This window comes from Melozone crissalis, unplaced genomic scaffold, assembly GCF_028551555.1.
Source record: "Melozone crissalis strain CALT ecotype California unplaced genomic scaffold, PUWL_Pcris_2 ptg000006l_1, whole genome shotgun sequence".
NCBI lineage: Eukaryota > Metazoa > Chordata > Aves > Passeriformes > Passerellidae > Melozone > Melozone crissalis.
The window spans coordinates 5130105-5143080 of NW_026535784.1; the positions used below are offsets into that span (position 1 = coordinate 5130105).

General features: G+C 35.9%; 1 protein-coding gene across 1 annotated transcript in view; it reads right to left on the reverse strand.

Annotated features, from left to right (window-relative positions):
- RBPJ (recombination signal binding protein for immunoglobulin kappa J region) overlaps window positions 1-12976 on the reverse strand; it is a 59318-nt gene that overhangs the window by 14123 nt on the left and 32219 nt on the right. The window contains exons 2-5 of the mRNA XM_054295730.1: window positions 11182-11220; window positions 7801-7896; window positions 2139-2304; window positions 828-1002 (exon numbers count right to left, since the gene is read on the reverse strand). Of these exons, the coding sequence (XP_054151705.1) occupies window positions 828-1002; window positions 2139-2304; window positions 7801-7889 (430 nt within the window). The 5' untranslated portion in view covers window positions 7890-7896; window positions 11182-11220. The remainder of the gene's footprint in view (window positions 1-827; window positions 1003-2138; window positions 2305-7800; window positions 7897-11181; window positions 11221-12976) is intronic.

Consider the following 12976-nt stretch of genomic DNA (forward strand, 5'->3'; position numbering starts at 1 on the left):
CGTGAACTGCACAGCAACAGATTGCCTTTAGTCATGTGCCAAGCTAGCGGCCCCGAGATCCACATTCCATAGGTGAATGGGTTCCAGCCCAACACAGATGGAAGAGCCTTTTAAAGCACTAGTGAAGAGAGAGAGAAAAACAAACAAAAAAAAGGGTATCTCTTGAGGTGCTCCAGTGGTACGCAGGCAAAAAAATGTGGAGGAAAAGCAAAAACGTTCCCAATTCTACATTAGCACCAGAGATACCGTTAGTTGAAAAACATGGTAAGCAAATAAATCTGGGTGAAATATCACCATACAGATTTCTTAAATGGCTACTTAAAAGGAACCATGCAAAACAAAAATAAAAACAACATGAAAATGGTATGAGACAGCAAGAAGGTGGCTGTGATGTCACAAAGTGCAGTCTGGATAACATGTTGCTACTCATTTATCACAATCTGAAAGCAATACCTTTGATACTGATCAAAACATTCTAAGCACCAGATCATGGCAATTAAAGAGATCCAAAAGCTTAGAAAGTTGAGGTAGAACATTCTTTATACACTTGTCTACATGAATTCATTCCTTGGAACACATGGGGGTTTGGGTGGGCCTATTATATTTACTAATTAATTAACCATGACTGCATAGAACTAAACAGGGAACCTATCTATATTGGAATATTTTAAGATACACTGAAGTGTACAGTTCTAAAATACAGCAAAAAAACTGGAGTTGAAAATTTCAATATATTTCTCTTGTAGTCAGACCTTAAAAAACATAACAAAAAAGTGGTATGAAACAAAATTAATTGCTAAGTAAAGAAAAAACAGAGAAATACTTACAGTCTGCATTTTTCAGTGACTGTTTCTTTTTAGAGGGTTTGGAGATGACTTTGATCCGTTTACTGAGGAACACACCGATGTCATCACTATTGCCATAGAACATTTTTACTGATAACATGAAGTGCTTTCTCTTGTCTGAGTCTGATATGTATAATGTTTTGGCAGTGCAATAATTCTGTAGATGAAAATATACTGTGGTTTATTCTTTGAAGCCAACCCAGTTCAAAAAACTAGGCATATTTAACTATGAATAAAATAGGAAAATTGATGCAAATAGTTTCTAAAACAGATGAGGACCTGTTTTTTCCACCTCTTCCCTATGAATTTCTTTTATGACTGTTTAGCTTTGTGAAGTGCTGCACCCAACCTCATTATTCTATCACCATTCCAAAGACCCTTACTAGGACTAGAAGAGACGACTGGAGACCATAACTGTGTCAAAGCCACCTGTGAAGGGTCAAGAGCACTACTAAAAATTACATTTGATTAGGGCTGTGCAGACCCTGCACTGGGCATCCACATGGGCCCACCTGTGCAGAAAATGTGTTGAGCTGAACTTTTCTTGAAAGGATGGGAAATGATTGGGTTTTGAAACAAAAAGAAGTTACTTTTGGCTAAGTGTTTACGCTAGGTGACAACAGAGTTAAAAAAAATCTCATAAAGAACTTAAATTATTCTTTATTCATTTCCTATTTTGAATATATGAAGCATTCCTGGTAGACTGTGCTGGAAATACCAGGTAGCTATAAAATACTGCTTAATAAAACAACCAGGTAAAATGAACACTCTTGCTGCTAGCTCTATTCCAACTGCTTAAGTTGTCACAAACACCTTAAAAAATCTTGTAAGCAATTTATACCACTGTAAAAATAATCTACTAAATTTTTAAGATGCCACTTCAATTGCATTTTTAGGCAAAGGGACTTAAAGACTACTTCTAGTAGCAGATGTTTTGATATTTCCTTGATAAGATTATCCATCCACTCATGCAAGCCAAGGAGCAAGACAGAGAATTTGGGCCACAAACCATATTTTAGTTAGCCATTGATGTCTACCAAATAACCAAACAGTTTACTGAGTCTGCATCAACAACCTACAAATTAAATGTTAGTACCTTGCTATGACCCTAGGAGCCAAAACCAACTATTCAATTGTCCTAAATATTTTGAGGGATTTTTTTTCAAACCACTATGCAATACCTAGAAAGAAAGTGATCCAAAAATAAGAAAGGGCATTCTTTGAAATATACACTATGTAGTTATAATATCCTTTGCAGTCAGTTATCTTAGTGGTTTATTACAGTTTTTCTACCTTTCCTTCCAAGTTCAGCTGCTGCATTTCTTGGTCACTGTTTCCTATCCCAATAAAGGCGCAAGGCTGTGACTCCTGCTCAGTGCAACCATCCCGCTCCATTTGCTCTTTTTTTTTCTTCCATCCACTGCCCATGAGATACACACATGGAGGAGGACAAAAGAACCTGAAAACAAAGAACATTATGGAATCACACACAGTTTTCCAGATAAACAAACTGATGTGTACCCAATGCTTTCACGTTCACACTTTGCACTTGAGTTTATACAGGCACATCCTTCATTTGTCTTGAAGGTTTTCTAAAAGGCAAATTAGAAAAAAAAAAAGCAAGGAAAATCAGCAGTAGATGTACTGTCTCTGAGAATCTTTCCAGTTCAATATATGCCAGGTAACAGTCTGCATCTCTATAAAATACCTTACAAAGAAATTCTGAAAGAAAGGAAAAAAGGCCTCAATAGTCTTTTGCAGGTGCTTAACATGATGGAGCAATTAATACACACAGAACAGTTCCACAAACTAATTTAATGGACAACTGCTGACTACAATTCCTAAATGTTGAGAGTTTTGTCATAAGCAAGAAGGGAGTTTATTCCGTCCACACATAAATCCCATAAATCTCTCCCCAGTTTTTAAATGGAATAGATAATTTTATATCTTCATCAGTATGTGTAAAAAATAAGACCTAGTTTTCAGCAGCACTGACTCTAATCAGTCTAGATGCCATTTATAGCAATATGTTCAAAATTAAATTCAGCATTATAATACAATGCATTGGTCTTGAAGTTTCTGCAAATTGTTAAAGCCCAAATCCTGAAAAGGTTTGGTTGTAGTTAGCAAACAAGCTGTTGTGTTTTTACCATCATTACACTATGGTCAAAGATAAAGTGGAATGAATATAACCAGTTGTGAGGTAGCAAAGGAGGCATGTAAGGGAGGGGAACATGAAAAAGTTTCTCATTATTTTATTTACTTCAGTATGGAGAGTAGTGTTATAACTCCGCACTTCTGCAACCCAGCCATGACTCCTACCTTACAGGTGAGGGTTTTCTGGCCTTTTCTTTCTTTTTTTTTTTTCTTCTTCTGTTTTTTTAAATTGGGCTTGGGACATCTGAATTCCAGGCAGGGGGAGCAGGCTCCACGCTGGGGCAGCAGCCAGTTGTGCTGGTGGGCAGATGTCAGGGCAGGGGAGTAAACTGAACTGTGGGCTCCAAGTCATGGAAAATGACCAGAGGACACAATTATTCAGTTTCTGAAGTTTCTGTGGGAGTCCTGGGCAAGAGAGGTCAGTGCCAGGTAACCGGTTGGACTTGATGATCTGAAAGGTCTTTTCCATCCTAAATGATTCTTATTTCTATTAAACACCATTTAATGCTAGTTTTAGTATGAAAATCTAGTGTAAAACTCCTATTTATCTCAGCTATTCAGCATTATTTTTTCCAGCATGATCACATGTATTTAACAGACATAAATTGGTTTTTTAAGTGACAGAATTCTTAATAGATTAACCAAAGTGCTGTTAACAGTACCATAAAATTAAATACACATATTAAGAATACATATAAATAAATGCAAGTATTTGTAGTATTTTTGGTTAATGGACACAAATAATGTATATTTTCTGTCAGAGAAAAAAATCACCAAATTTTAAGTCTTACTGCTGTTTAAAAAGCCTTAGTGGTTATGAAAATGAATAAAAATTTACCTGTCTGCAGGCAAAAAACTCCTCAAACTTTCTTTCTTGACTATAAATCTGTAGTCAAAATTTTTCCCTTGCATTTGTTCTATTTACAACACAGCAAAGCAGGTGTTATACTAATAGGTATACAGCTGGAAGATCTATGAACTTCTTTCAAAAGTATTGTGGTCATCATCTGTAAGCTATTCTTGATGAAGAAGTTATGCATGGATTAAAAATTAGTGTCAACCTTTATTAACAGAGCAATGCTTTGGTAAAATAAAACCAAAACAAAAATCCAACAAATCCCTTCTATTCCAAATATTACACCATAAAGAACATGACACATTTACCCTTTTTCTTTATGTACTCTTTTGTATTTATCTTACTGGTTAGAACACAAGAAAAGAAAATCTCTACTTTTTTTCATACCCTTTCTCATTTCAGCTTTATTCTAAACCAAGTCCTTTGAATAACTACAGCCACTAGATGGCAATAAAGACCTGTAAGAAACAAGGTGTAACCCACTGATGAAAACAAACCACAACAAAAAGCACTCTTAAAATTAGAAGGCAGAGAAACATCTTTGAAAACTTACTGAACAAAGAAACTTTTAAAGCTGATAAAATTTTAAGTTTGGTTAAAACTACAAACATGTAGAAAGAGTCTGGACACTCACAATTTGAGTGGGTTTTCCTTCTTATATATCTACCTCTTTCTCAGCTTTCAGGCAGAGACAGCTATAAAGTCTTGGGTCTTTTTAACTTCATATTTACCATTCCACAAACTCACGTACAGAAGAAATTAGCTATGAATATTCTGTCCAATACAGAAATGTGAACCAGGTCTGAACTTTGAAAACACTGTATTAAATCAGGTAACCATCAAAGGAGAGAACAGTATTCCTTCAGTCAATTCAAGCCGATCAATACAGAGAAAATGTGGTACTTCAAGCAGAGCAGCTACGCCAATTGACCTTGCAAGGAAGCAAGGGCTTAAAGGGAAATAAGAGCCGCTCGTGTAATTTCAACCTAATTCTCACAGACTCAATGCTCTCCTCAAACCACAGGCTTCTGTCACAAAGGTTTGCTGTTTCAAATCATCCCAATCATCTCTGTGTTCATCTTATAGAAGTCCTTGCCTTCAGGAGAATTTAGATGCTTCTACTAGCTAGTTATTTTATATCCAGAGTGACTTTGGAAGGGAAGTTTCTCCTTTGTATCTGCTGGTGAATTCTAAGTGTTTGTCAATTACCCACATTGTTCTGAGTATGAAACTGTTCAGCAATCTTTCTTCATAGAAGATTAAAGAACTAACAACATCCACTAAAGAACTCAATGTGACAACAAACAAATGAAAAATCCTTAGGTACTACAGGACAAAGCAGTGGAGCCATGGGGTAAGCCCTGGAAAAAGCTATGCTCTCAATAACAAAATTTTATCCAGAGGACAGGCACACTCAGTTCAGAGAGAGGAAGTACTTGATCAGAAATTACAGGAGCTCCTTCACTAACAGCTGTAAAACAAGATGCAGCTACAGCATTCTCATGCTAATCAGCAGTGATCATGTTTAACTGCAAACAGCACAATCAAAATCCCTATCTGGCTCGAAGTCTTTAGATAAACTATGCCTTGGAATCCAAAACACTTCAGTCCTTTAAACTGCTGAATGTTCACACTGCTCAGACTTTGAAGAGACAACTCTCAGTCAATGGTAAATATGGAAAACATTACAAGAAGTGCAAACCAAATACCCACACTCATCAAGACTAAACAGCACCTGAGTCTCTATCAGCTGAATGCCTCTGAAAGGTGACAATCATGCAACAGCAAATATCAGGCACAAAGTCTTAAATTCAACTAAAGCCCAAGCTGAGCTTCTTACCTCCTGGCTTCTTTGCTAAGCTAAAAACCACTGACTTTGTGAAGTGCAAGGCTCATAGGAAGGGTCGACTCAAAAAAGTCAACTCCCTTAATTCCTGTTACTTAGAAGTACCAAAACCTCTCAAATGAACCTAGGAAGTCTGCATCCATGCACCTGGAATAGTTATTGTGATGCACATTTAAAACAGGCCAAGCTACATGACATCTGCACCATCTACAGTAAGCACTTAACAGAGTATTTCACCACCTAGTAACCCTCATCAAAACACTGAAAAGTAGTTGTTGTGCTAACCTTTTAATTATGATGTCCTAAGTTTGCTAATGGCAAGCATTTTCCATGACTTCACAACAAGTAAGACTTAAATAAAGACAGGAACAAGAGGTGGAAGTTTGTCCAGGTTTAAGTTCTATATTTACTTGAAAGAGATATCAAATTAAAGAAATAATTCCTTTTGTAACTTGAATTCCTCATTACAAAAGTAATGCAAAGTAAGTTCTTCTTTAAGGTCCAAAAATTAACCAGATTATATCAATGCCACAAGGAAATCCCATGGAAAACAGGAAATTTGTCTACAAAAATGGGTATAAAATAAGTTTCTTTCTAAGATGTATGCAAACCAACTCACTTCAGAAATGGTGAATGTAAAAATGATAAAAACTTGGCTGTTGAGTTGCATAAAGCAGCATTAAAACTTTACTAATTTTGCTTACTCCAGAAATATGAAGAAACAAAGGCCACAGTTTGCAATAAATAAAGCAGAAACAATTTAAAAACTCAAGAGAAAAAACAAAAGAAGAAACAGGAATATGATACTTCATCATTCAGTTTTACTATGTACCTTAGGGCACACATGGATCCAAGGATTTAATAACTGGCAGTTTCCTTTATGCTGATAACAAGAGGACATCATTACTGATGCTGACACTCTGGGAACTCACAGAACAGTATTAGAGACAGTCTACATGGTATGTTACAGCTTAAGAACAACTAAAATATTTAAACTGAAAAAATGAAACCTTAGTATGTATAGGACAAGAGGGAACAGGCAGAAACTGAAGCACTGAGGTTCCACTTGAACACAAGGATGAACTTTTTTACTGTGCAGGTGACTGCACATGAACAGGTTGCTCAGAGAGGTTCTGGAGTCTCCCTCACTGGACATATTCAAGAACCATCTGGATACAATCCTATGCCACGTGCAGATGTCCCCACATGGTCCCTTCCAACCTGACTGATTTGGTGACTGATTCCACACCTTCATTTCAGACCCATAGCACAAGAGCAATCATTTCAGCACCATACTATATGATAACCATCAACCAACTATTTTCATTCCTGATCTCCTTTTATAAAGCTCTCAAGTTTTCTACACTCATTTGACATGCTTCCATTCTTAAACAGATGAATCAGAGATAACCTGCATGAATAAATGCAACTGTTAGGTCAATAAACACACATATGCAGGAGCATCCTATTTGCTTCTACTAGTCATGCAAAAAAACCATCACACAGTGAAGACAGCAAGAGAAGACTGCAGGAAAAGCACCTTTGCCTAAAAGGCATTCATTCTCACATATTCCTGCAGATTCTGTCCCTTAGAAAAGTACCTATAATTGTAACATGTACTGTATTGATTTTTGAAAGGAAATGTTTATCATAAATACAGTCATGACTGACCTATCATTCTTGTTAGACTGATTACAGATGTGATTCAGAAACTTATCTTACTGAGGCTACCAATTTCCATTTCATATTAATGTGAAATTATTCAGAAAAAAACTCCTCTACAAGTATTCACTGTTGATCACCTCATTTACTCCAACATTAAAATGGAAGGTTTAAAATGAGAACAATTTTAAGTAATGGAAGAAAGCTTTTCCCATAGATAGGGAACCTCTTGGTAGAAACTGGCATCACTCCATTGAATGCTATAGGTCTGCAGTACCTGTTACACAATTAAATTATTTAGGAGGAAGTATTTTATGTTTCTTCAGACTACAGTGCAATCTGAGAAATTCTGCAAAGCACTGTGCACCCAAATACTCAGTGTAGTTTCCTTAGCTGCCAGCTGCAGACAGACTCAGCACAGCATAAAAAGTTACCTTTTTTCATTTCCATATGATTTCTGCGCAACTTTCGCATGGAGTATTAGCACTGTTTGGTCACCTCGCTCCTTCAGGTAATTTCGCATTGCTTCCCTAAAAATCAAAACACAATATAAGCTTTCAAAGTTCTTTTGGTTTTGTTTACAACAAAATGAAGACAACTTTGGGGAAAAAACTCCAGGACCTGCAATTCCAAAAAGGCCATCGTTACCAGGGTCAAGATGTGTTTGCTCACTGTTTAAGACAATTACACAGGAAAAAGAAATTACTATGCCCCACAAAACTAGCAATATGGGGTCTGTGATCATTTACAATTACTGTATTTCCAGGAAAAAAATTCTTCTGATGTAAAATCATACCAATGCCAGTAATTACACCATGTTTAAAGTCCTATTTCATTAAGCACCATGCCAGAAATTAGAACACATTTTATTAGTTAAATATTTTCTTCATGACCTATTTAGTATCTCATGATAAGGACAAATAGTCTAAGCTTTTAACCAACTCAGTGCAATATTTCTATACAAGTTTTCTTTTGGTTTTGAAGATACTAAGAAAAACTTAAATTCTTCAGCATATTGTTTCACCTAGTTTTCTAGAGAAAAGATCTACTTTCTGCATACAATCAGGTAAAAAAAAAATTTAAAAATGCTTTATTGTTCATCATCACTGTAATTACAGATGTTATATAAATGCTGTAATTACCTCAAACACACCAACAACAATTCCTTGAGAGAAGCAAGAGAACAATAACAGCCAGTCACTCTTCTGTATAATAATCTAACTGTTCATTAAGCAGCATGCCAAATTCAACACCCTAGGGATCAGCTGTGCCGGAGTGCTGGCAGGAACACCAGTCCCTGAAGGAGCTTTTGTGGGTTGAATGCCCACCAATGCACTCATCTTCAAAGTCATCTACCAGAGAAATAAATTATGGATTTATCAGGAATTTATATGAAAAGACAAAACCCTACACAAGAAGGTTTTTTCGTTTCGTTGTTTGGATTTTTGTCTTTTTATCTGTGAACTGCGCCAACTATTGAATTCCCTTAGGACAGATCTGGAAAACCAAACATTTCTAGTGAAAAAATCATGGAAGATAGAAAGCAGTATTTTATTGACCAGACCTTTTCCAAAAGAAATCCCCAGAAAGGCAAGTAGATTGAGCCAGGGCTGGGTTGGACAATGACAACTCAGCTTTGCTAATGATGTTTTGCAAATTCTTGTGTTTGTCACGCCTGCATAGGACATGATTAATGTCTAGTGATCAGTGAGCCGATTTTCTGTGTAAATACCAGGATATAAGAACAGAGAATACATTTGACATTGGTAAAACTGATGTTTATCCATGAAATACAGCTGGATGAACTGTTTCAAAGCTCACAGACTTACTAATTTACAGATATTTTAAAAGAGTATATTTTAAACTCCAAAACATAATTCACTGTGAAATTATTATTATATACTTCATTATGATATATATTAGCTGTATTTAAGTTGTTTAAAAACTTTTAATCTAACAATTTGAAATATTCTGTTAAGAGTACTATCATACTAAATTAAGAACATCTGTTGTATTAAAAACTTTGACATGACTATTATTACACTTGACTATCAAACCCAGCAACTCACACAGAAAACTGCTCAATGCTATCTAATCTTTATTTACCATTGTATGAGGAAGAAAATTTGTGTTTTCTATTGGTCTGTTCATACAGTGGATTTGTACAATCCAAGCTCCTGTGAGAATAAGTGATGTTCCCCCTCCAACCCCTCTCACTGATATCTTATGTGACATTTTTCATTATTCAATGCTAAAACTCTTCATGAAGGTAGTATTAGTACAGTTTACATCTAAAACTAACTGACATTGTATGAACAGAGTAGTGTTGTTCTGCTGGAGATTATTAGTCAAACCAGACAACCTTTAAACAAAAAACCCACAGCAATTTTCCAATAATTGAACTACATGCTTTTAAGGGTTTACAGACACATTTTCAGCATTGCATAAACAAGTCAATCTTAAAAATATGGGTGACAGTTGTTCTGTTTCAGCAGTTTACTCTTCAGAGGAAAGTTAGGTTGTTTGTTTCCAACCTCTATCATCACAGGAAAGGTTTTCAAACTGCAGTTTTGAAGGATGGCTGGCACTTCTCAAACACTCACCCTGTATTCAGGAAAAAGCAATGAGCATACCTAGTAGCTAAAATCCTGCACATGAAATTCAGAGTGACTATAGTAAATAGAAAACTTATTTAAAAGCTCTCACTGCATAGTAATTTCCTTTTTTTTGTTGCTCTTTTTGAAACATAGAAGATACATTCTATTTTTGTTCACTATTTTAATGAAGGAAGATAAATTCTATTAATAACTTCAGGGTTATAGTATAGATTCTACTACCCAAGATGGAAAGCAGCTCATTATTAAAACATAGTATCTTCAAATATCCCTGAAGACTCCCAGGCCAATAAGAAACTGCCACGTTTGTTCAAACGCTTTTAAGTCAGAATGGGTCACTTTTGCACTGAAATGAAGTTTAATGATGACAAGCTAACCTAAAATGTATCCAGAAATGCAGTGAGACAGATATTCACAACACAAAAAGTAAATATTCCCCCCCACCATGTGCTAACATAAGGTATCATTTCATTCAAAACACAGGCTGTCAGGGTGACAAGAGGCTTCCTCTGTCACCACACAAAACTGTAACAACAAATGGCACATCCTTTTTTGCTTTCAAGCAAATAGTGGATTTTATAAGCCAGAAGCTAATTATAATTGGCCCAGTTGGTGGCACAGAATAAGAAATATTTGCATAGACTGTGTTAAAGCAGTTCGAAAAAAGAAGGTGACTTCTTAACAGTTTGTGGTGCAAATACATCCCAGGCAGGCCAGGAGCAAATCAAGCACTGTACTCCAGTCACCCTAAACACTTTCCAGAATGGACTGACTTGATAGTTCTGTTTGATACTCTCTGATTACTCAGGGTTCATCAAAAATTGGTTCAGATCACTCATTAACAACACTGTGTTCAATTCTGGCAGCAAAAAGTGTTGCATGATCTCACTTTGACTCAAGAAACAAATCAGCTCATTCCTGAGGATTTAAAAACAAGCAGATCCACATCCTACAATATAGCCTACAATAACTGACACATGAAGTCAACACCATTTCTCAAAATGTCTTTTGAGTTTCACATTAAAAATAAGTCAGTGTGTTAAAAATTGTACTTCTGGCTGCTGATTGCATATACAACTGAAAAGCTTTGATATTTAAAATTCTAGTGTCAGCAACCCGCACAGTTTAAACCTAATTTCTCTGAGAATGCAAGGGGTAACTTCAGAAAATTGTTAAATACTGAGTTTCTTGAATGCTTACCTTGTGAGCCGTTTCGGTTGAGGTCGCTCTCCAAATTTCCTGAAAAAAAGAAGTAGTTGCTAATTTAAAACAAAATGGTTTAGACATAATCTTACAGTAAGATACTACCCCAATTTCAGAATTCTTGAAATTGTATTAGAATTTTATGTCTTTTCTTTGTAATTTCCTAGATAAGAGCACTATTAAAGTATTAACCACCTCCTTGCAGCAGCTTTTCCCACAACAGCAGAGGCTTTTTTAAATTTGAACACTGAGTAACTTTCTTTGTTGAGGTCACATTTGCTCTCAGAATCACTTCTGGAAAGTTCAGACATCACAAGAATGTAAAGAAGCAGAAGATCTTTGCCATAGAATTGACCAGCAGTGCCATCAACAAGCAGTTACTGTAAACATACAGAAATTAACAGACATATCTGTGTTGACAAATAAGTGAATGCTTTCCACCAGGACAATTTCGCAAAAATCTGTTTTTCCTTCTTGACTTCTTACAAAAAGGATGACAACATTTTCATACATGCCAGTACAGAATTACAGGAAAAAATCTCTCCTATGGAATGCAGCCAAGCTCGATCCATAAATAGCCTGCAATACACTCAAGGTTTTTTCACCATAAAGTGTTTTGAGACAGTTGTACTTCTTTCAGTGCTTCAACACCATCCTTGAGAGGAAGAACACCCTTTACACTAGGCTAAAACTTTCCACGAAAGTCTTTATTTACATAAGACACCAAATTAACACATGGCAGATATATTTTCATTACCAAAACCACCCTCAGATTAGAACTAAATGGTCAGGTAAAAGATCTGAAAAAAGGAAGGCTGCACCCAGCAATGTACATCTGCTAATCCTGGTGAGGAAGTGCAACCACAAGCTAAAATGATAACAAAGACGGGGAAAAAACCCCCAAGAAACCCACAATGCAAAACCAAAACAGCAAACAGACAGGTTTAGTTTAACACCTTTTTGCCTAAAAATAAACAGAGACATAAAAGACTTTTGTCTCTGCTTTTACTGCCAGTGTTCATAAATATCTCTATGACATGCCAAGTTCATTCTATAGGTGGGCATAGCTTTTCCCTTTATGTTTCCTGGATAGGGAAAAGAACCCTTTCCTACTATTGTCCTACAAGAGTGTTGGAGGCTCCCTAGGACAAGAATTTGATCATTAAGTGATGTGACAAGAAATTCCCCTGTTCGTGCAATGGATCTGTCCTGGACTCTACAGCTACTGATGGTGGAATGATTTCATACATTCCAATTTAATTTCTGTAATCCCAGAAATGTACAAATATGTAACTATTATCATTGATATGGCTGAGCTAAATAGCACTCTCCTGACAGGGCAGTGACAATGTTCAGCCAATTTTAAAGTTATTTTTCAAGACTTGAGAAATATGTCTTCTAAAATACTGGCAGTCTACACAGAGGAACTGAATAAATGACATGAAGCCAGATTTTCTTTCCAGCTTAAACAATGAAATAAAAATTTATTTTTCCAACCAAACACAAATTCCTTTCATGTTTTACTTTGTTGTTGTTAGTATACAGTTCACTTCTCTGGCTTGCTTTTAATTTTAAATGAAACAATGAAACCAGAATTCTTGCTGTGAGATTTGTTTTTATTAATTTTAAATTTTGAGGTCTACTGGACACAAACTTAATTTATATTTTTCTCTGTGGTATGCATCACTGCATAGACATATCTGTAATGCAGAAAAGGTAACCAGAAAACCCAAACAGCTTTGCAGTTTGGCAGAGGGAAAGTTTCATCCAAAGCCTTTCTGCTTCTAACATC